The sequence below is a fragment of the Littorina saxatilis genome, linkage group LG10 (assembly GCF_037325665.1).
Source record: "Littorina saxatilis isolate snail1 linkage group LG10, US_GU_Lsax_2.0, whole genome shotgun sequence".
In the NCBI taxonomy this organism is placed as follows: Eukaryota; Metazoa; Mollusca; class Gastropoda; order Littorinimorpha; family Littorinidae; genus Littorina; species Littorina saxatilis.
In genome coordinates, this window is record NC_090254.1 from 35915038 (window position 1) to 35922537 (window position 7500).

At 40.5% G+C, this 7500-nt stretch overlaps 1 protein-coding gene and 1 long non-coding RNA gene across 2 annotated transcripts in view; both read left to right on the forward strand.

Annotated features, from left to right (window-relative positions):
* The window catches only part of LOC138978685 (H(+)/Cl(-) exchange transporter 6-like), a 59797-nt gene extending 54624 nt beyond the window's left edge, over window positions 1–5173 (forward strand). Inside the window, exons 11-12 of the mRNA XM_070351478.1 lie at window positions 3115–3240; window positions 4277–5173. Of these exons, the coding sequence (XP_070207579.1) occupies window positions 3115–3240; window positions 4277–4378 (228 nt within the window). The 3' untranslated portion in view covers window positions 4379–5173. The remainder of the gene's footprint in view (window positions 1–3114; window positions 3241–4276) is intronic.
* Window positions 1–7500, forward strand: part of LOC138978690 (uncharacterized) — a 422724-nt gene that overhangs the window by 381945 nt on the left and 33279 nt on the right. The gene's annotated exons all lie outside the window — the stretch shown is intronic.

Below are 7500 nucleotides of genomic sequence, written 5' to 3' on the forward strand. Positions count from 1 at the left end.
CCCGTTTTAGAAAAGAGCGAAAACGGTTAGAGTTATAAGCCTGTGACCAAGGTGACCCTCACGCTGTTACCAGACACTCCCTGGACTAGCGCAGAACCGCGCGAGGTGATATGCGACTCATTTCGTGGTGGAGGGTCACATTTTGAGTCTCTGAATCTTGATTCAGGCCTGCATGATTTTCTCAGATTGTTACGTCTTAAAAGTGGGGTGGTGAGGGGGGGGGGGGGGAGGGTCTACTGTATCATACTGACTTTTTATACAAAACTAGTGAGTGCCAATCTGACTAAACTTGACCTTAGGGGTGCATGCACTTTTTTGGGGAGAACAAGCACACATAAAAAGACAACAACTAAAAATGCATCTAGTAGACACCCTCATTCATGCGATCATGTTGTAATACGGCACAACTTGTAGACACCCTCATTCATGCGATCATGTAGTAACACGGCACAACTTGTAGACACCGTCATTCATGCGATCATGTAGTAACACGGCACAACTTGTAGACACCCTCATTCATGCGATCATGTAGTAAAACGGCACAACTTGTAGACACCCTCATTCATGCGATCATGTAGTAACACGGCACAACTTGTAGACACCCTCATTCATGCGATCATGTTGTAATACGGCACAACTTGTAGACACCCTCATTCATGCGATCATGTAGTAACACGGCACAACTTGTAGACACCCTCGTTCATGCGATCATGTAGTAACACGGCACAACTTGTAGACACCCTCATTCATGCGATCATGTAGTAACACGGCACAACTTTTAGACACCCTTATTCATGCGATCATGTAGTAACACTGCACAACTTGTAGACACCCTTATTCATGCGATCATGTAGTAACACAGCACAACTTGTAGACACCCTCATTCATGCGATCATGTAGTAACACGGCACAACTTGTAGACACCCTCATTCATGCGATCATGTAGTAACACTGCACAACTTGTAGACACCGTCATTCATGCGATCATGTAGTAACACAGCACAACTTGTAGACACCCTCATTCATGCGATCATTCAACACGGCACAACTTGTAGACACCCTCATTCATGCGATCATGTAGTAAAACGGCACAACTTGTAGACACCCTCATTCATGCGATCATGTAGTAACACGGCACAACTTGTAGACACCCTCATTCATGCGATCATGTAGTAACACGGCACAACTTGTAGACACCCTCATTCATGCGATCATGTAGTAACACGGCACAACTTGTAGACACCGTCATTCATGCGATCAAGTAGTAACACGGCACAACTTGTAGACACCGTCATTCATGCGATCATGTAGTAACACGGCACAACTTGTAGACACCGTCATTCATGCGATCATGTAGTAACACGGCACAACTTGTAGACACCCTCATTCATGCGATCATGTAGTAACACGGCACAACTTGTAGACACCCTCATTCATGCGATCATGTAGTAACACGGCACAACTTGTAGACACCCTCATTCATGCGATCATGTAGTAACACGGCACAACTTGTAGACACCCTCATTCATGCGATCATGTAGTAACACGGCACAACTTGTAGACACCCTCATTCATGCGATCATGTAGTAACACGGCACAACTTTGAAGGTTCATAGTTTTTGCTGGAGGAAATAGCAGTTATTATTCGTAATCATGCGTAATTGACCTCGTCCTTGGGAAACCGCTCTTCGGCAACACGAACACCAACGAAAAACAGCACTCTTTCAAGGCCAAGCCATTAGTGGATACCACTCTTATTTCAACCATGGGTCATCAGAGTTTTGAAAGCTTTTCATAGATAAAGCTTGTTCTACTTCGCTTGGGAAATGTTGGTACCGACAACTCATAATTTATGAACGTTAATTCCGTTACAACAACACTGCACTCCCAGAAGTAGTGCGCTTCCACGGGTTCGCCTTAGAGCGAGCAACACTTGGGGCAAAAATAATGGGAACCTGTTCTGTTTTGTAGCCGTACTTTGTCCTTGAATTTCGAGTTTTAATTGGGTTAGGATCCCCCTTAAAGCTCTTAAAGTTTGACCTGAGTCAAAGCTTTCTTTTGTTGTTGTTGACGGTTGCACTCTGTATAGATTAAATTATTCGGATGGCTCGTCTAACTTGTGGTCTACTGTGATGTTTGATTTTTTGACCATTTTTATTCTAATGTGGCTTGAGTTGTTAAAGGGATGGACATTTTTAACGCGTGCATGTGTGTGTGTGCGTGTGTGTGTGTGTGTGTGTGTGTGTGTGTGTGTGTGTGTGTGTGTGTGTGTGTGTGTGTGTGTGTTTAGATGTTGTATGGTTGATCAATAAGTGAATAAATCACTAGCATTGCTTATACCAAACGTGTGTTTGATTTTACCTGAGAGAGAGAGAGAGAGAGAGAGAGAGAGAGAGAGAGAGAGAGAGAGAGAGAGAGAGAGAGAGAGAGAGAGAGAGAGAGAGAGAGAGAGAGAGAGAGAGAGAGAGAGAGAGAGAGAGAGAGAGACAGCTCTAGAGCTACAGAGACAGAGAGAGAGAGAGAGGTTGAGATTCAAGACTCAAGACTCAAAATGTTACTGCACTTATAACAAGAGGCGAAGCCATCAAGGCTCACGTAAGAAATCGACAAACAGTAACACAAACACAATCACTCCGTCACACATACACACACACACACACACACACACACACACACACACACACACACACACACAGACACACACACACACAGAGAAAGAGCATAGGTGAAACTGTGCAAGAAAGCGAGACACTAGATCTAGATCTGTCTGTCTGCATGTAGCCTACTTACAGGGACACGACTGCCAACTAGTCTCTGCGCGCTCAAAATAATAATGACCGAAACTTTAAGTACTTCCTTCGCGTGACGTATAACCCTCTTACGTCATAATGTGACGTCAATGTAATGTGACGTCTTCAAATGTTAGAGTTTCTACCACAAACATACGCACGCACGCACGCACGCACGCACAGACAGACAAAGTTACGATCGCATAGGCTACACTTACGTGAGCCAAAAACAAGGGAAATTGCCATGCAGTGAGAGAAAGACAGAAAGATTTATCTTCCTGTGTTGGGATGTTTATTCCTAAATCGTTTCTGTCATTACTTACAGGACATCAGCCATTACTGTAACCGCTGCCCTTACACCGTGTACCCGGAATCACCCGTACCCCAGGTGTTCGCTCTCTTCAGGAGTATGGGGCTGAGGCATCTACCCGTTGTCGATCACGACGGCAAGGTAATGCACACTTTCTTTGTAGATATTTCCTCTCTGTAATATGTCAAGGCAGTATTTAATTTATAATGTAAAGGCAGTCCTTAATTGATCCCAATGTTGCCTTAGCTGCGCGAAGCTTTTAACACTGAATGTTAGGTAAACAAAATACCTCGTGCAGCGAACTCCATGAAGTAGACTTCGCCCAATTAGTATCAGGCATACTTCAAAATAACATGATACAACTTAGTGTGCAAGTCAGACTAATTCAAATATGCTTTAGATTTATCTGTTTCGGGTTGATGAGAGCATTATTTGAAGCACACCAGGAAACTAAAGAAGCTTATCAAAAACAGAGTGAAAATAAGTGAAATTATCAACTTCCACAATAAAAAGACTATTTGTTATATTGTTTTGAAATCTCGAGGGCTATAGTTATAGGTTATTTTCAGCAAGCTTCTTAATGAATTAATTGAAATTGCCTTCAGTTTTTATTTTCTTCGATTTGTTGAAGGTGGTCCATATTAGGGGACTCACACATACTTTGAGGTTTTGCTATTATTTTTTGTTTGCAGTAGAAACTCGGGGTACACACTGTTAAAATGTAACACATACTGTCTGAGCTGTCATATATAGCCATTTTTGTGTTATGAAAGCTTTGGCTGTGGACAGAAACGAGTCCGTTTTAGGCGGCAAATTTAGAGTGAACCCTGCCAAAAGTGAAAAAAAGAGAAAAAGCCTAACGGTTTTGAGGTTGTATCTGTTTAGACATGTGCAACTTATCCATAGAGGATGGAATTGTTTTGAGCGCTCTAGCACCGTTAGTTAGTAGGTGGTCCGTATGAGGCGCCGGTCCATATTAGGAGCCTTTCCCCTATATTATATCTTATGCAAACATAAAATATACCGTCAAGCTGACATTTAAATGTACAAATAGCTAGCTGTTCATAGAAAAATGTGTGGCGTGTGCCACACTCTTCCAAGACTTGAAACTGGACGATCTTATGACCAAAACAAAAGCCAGTATTTACAGAGGATTGTTATGTTTTTTTGCTACCAGCTTCAAGGCATCATCACACGACACAACCTGACCCACGAGTACATGGAAGGACGGCTGCACCGACATCAACAACGACAACAGCGACTACAGCAGGAGCACTGACAACCGCCAGTGACTGCTTGTGTTAAGAGGACACACCGCAGACGGTGCAAAGGAAAGATGGATCACTCAAATTTATCGTACATATCAAAGCCATTGTTTTTGTGTGGTCCAGAACAACACGGCTTCAGTTTAGCATGACGTGGACACCGCGTAATAATAACACTAATAACAATAATAACAAGAAATTCCTCCGAGGTAGGAAAAACACTCCCGTCCTTACCATTCTCACTGCCACCAACTGAGAAGGTTATTTCCCTTTGACCATTAATATGTCCCTCTATAAGTCCTTGTAGAATCTTAATCCACCAATAACTCCCTAACCGTGTGTTTGACTGGTCCCAATTTTTGTGAGGACCGTCTCAGGAATGTATAGAACCTGTTCACCAAGTTTGGTGACGATCGGTCCGTTCATTCTTGAGATCTATATGCGAACACAAACACACAAACAAACAAACAAACACATCGACCGAATCCTATACACACCCCTATACCGGGGGTGTAATAATGGAACATTTATATAGCGCTTCCCCACATTTCAAAGCGCCTTACAAGTTCAATCAAACCACAACTAGATATATACAATTAATACAATTTGCATTGATGATGTCTCAAATAAAAACGAATATACTCATCAAAGATCTCACATACATGTATGCAAGCATATATGCATGCATAGTAATACTAAGAAACAAATAGTTTAACAGTGTACCACGGTATGCACAGTCAAGCACGCGAACAAACACATACAACAGACTGATACTCACAACAAGCACACACAAACTACAGTGCTCACACACACTATCACTGACACACACACACACACACACACACACACACACACACACACACACTATCACACACACGCACACACTATCACACACACACACACTATCACACACACACACACACACACACACACACACACACACACACACACACACTTTCACACACACTATCACACACACACTATCACACACACACACACTCACTCTCACACAAACACACACGCACACACACACACACACACACACACACACACACACACACGTGACGACAGTTTTCGTACCCAGTGTCCTGTAATACCGTACATTTGTCGGCTAAATCTTGGTTCGACGTAGTCACCTGGCTGGCTATAGTGGGAGGGTTACTTTTGGTGGTCACATTAGATATTATGTTTTTTGGAAAGTTCGTTTTATTTGCAGCCACAGTTCGGTAAACGACAAATGGCTAAACCCAACCACCTAAGAATGAGAAGCGTTTTTGTAACATGACCCATATTCTGCAAAATGCAGCCATGACGCAGGGGGTAGGTTACAAAAAAACGTCATGTACCGCTTGACTGCATACGGATATAAGCAAATTATACCTTAAACGAAAGCTAAAGATTGTTGCCATCAGGCAGCAAGTAAAATGCCTAATTCGTATACACAGTTTTATTTTTAACAACATCTGTATAACATGCGGACGACAAAACAGGAAATGCCATTTTCTCAATCGATATGTATAGCTAACTGAACGCCTGGTTGAAACCGCAATCAAAAACATCTTGAAAATTGTTTATTCTCACAGCTAGAATTATTTTACATCAACAATTGTTAATTTACTGAGGAAAACAACAGTCATATAAGATAAATGATGGATGATTCTGAATCAACTCCGAAAACCGAACCGGGTCGAAGCAAAAAAGAGTTTACACATACACAGGCTTGAAAAAGGATAATTTGGTTCAATCTGTTAGATTTTTACCCATAACGTTAAAGATCAGCTCAATATAAAAGGAAAGTGATCATTGTAAAAGGATTTTGCTATCGCAAAATAATTCAACTTCCGGTTTTACCACATGGCGTCCATAATATTATCAATTTATTACATAGCGTGCATTTGTCAGAAATTATACTAAATGTTAGAAGCGATCTTAAAGTGAAAGTAACGTTTAATAAAAGTATGCGCATTTACTTATTGATTGATATATGACTAAAATAATGGACATGTAATTTAAACGTACAAAACGACATTTTGTACACTACCTCTCTAAAAAAAACGCGACTATGACCGACCGATATGTATGTGTAAATTAGGTCATTGTTAGTGATGAAAACGGGTTTTCTTTAAAAGATAACACGCAAACTGTGAAGTTCAAGGCCATAAATGATTTTAGTACGACTTCTTCAAAACAGGTCTGTTTTTCACTCCACCAGTTTCAGTTTTAATAAAATATATGTATAGCTGTCATTTTCAAAAAGCCTTATCTGCAATTCACTTAACCAAATACACCATGAACCCAGAAGATATTAGAGTGAGACACTTCACAGTGAAATATGTTATGATTCCCCTTATTTCAAAATATATGCATTTTAATTGGCAGACACGATTCACGTCGTAGGTACGTGTCGTCTGGTGAGGCAACTGTTAGCATTTTTTGTCGTAAGAATTGACATTTTTAAACATAAATCATGGACAAAAAACTAATTCTACAAAAAGTGCAGGTTTTCTTGGTATAGTCAGTTAAAGCATCTTAAAATTCAAGAAATTGTGCAATTACGTGTATGTATTTGAAATGGCAGACAATATTGAATGAAAGTGATTTTTGACTGATTGAAACCCTACCCCCACTAACAAAATGGACCCTGAGATTAGGGGTGTTAGTTAAAGATGACTGAATAATGGCTATGCTTTTCCCCTAAAGTATTCACAACCTAAACATATACATAGGCAAGATGTTCTACGTTAACACAATTAACTTTTTAAACATATACATATGCTTAGTACACGATACTTCCGGTTTTTCTACCGGATGACTTGTACATTTAGGGGGTAAACACCTTATCGTAGAAAAAGCTTTATTTTCAAAAAGTGCAAGTAATTATTAAAAATCATACATAATATTTATATATAGGAGTTAATTTTCCTTCGAAAGTCATTTGTTTCAAGTGGCAGACAATGTCAGTTGGAGAGTTACATGTACGTAAAGCGTATAACTGTTGTCTGTGATTAGTGCATTGTGGACACATTGGCACCATTTGATCCTAAATGCTAAACGATGTCGTGATCATACCACAGTTTTAGGATAATTTTACATCGCATCGATTACTAAATTGATGGTAGAATTTCACTGATAAATT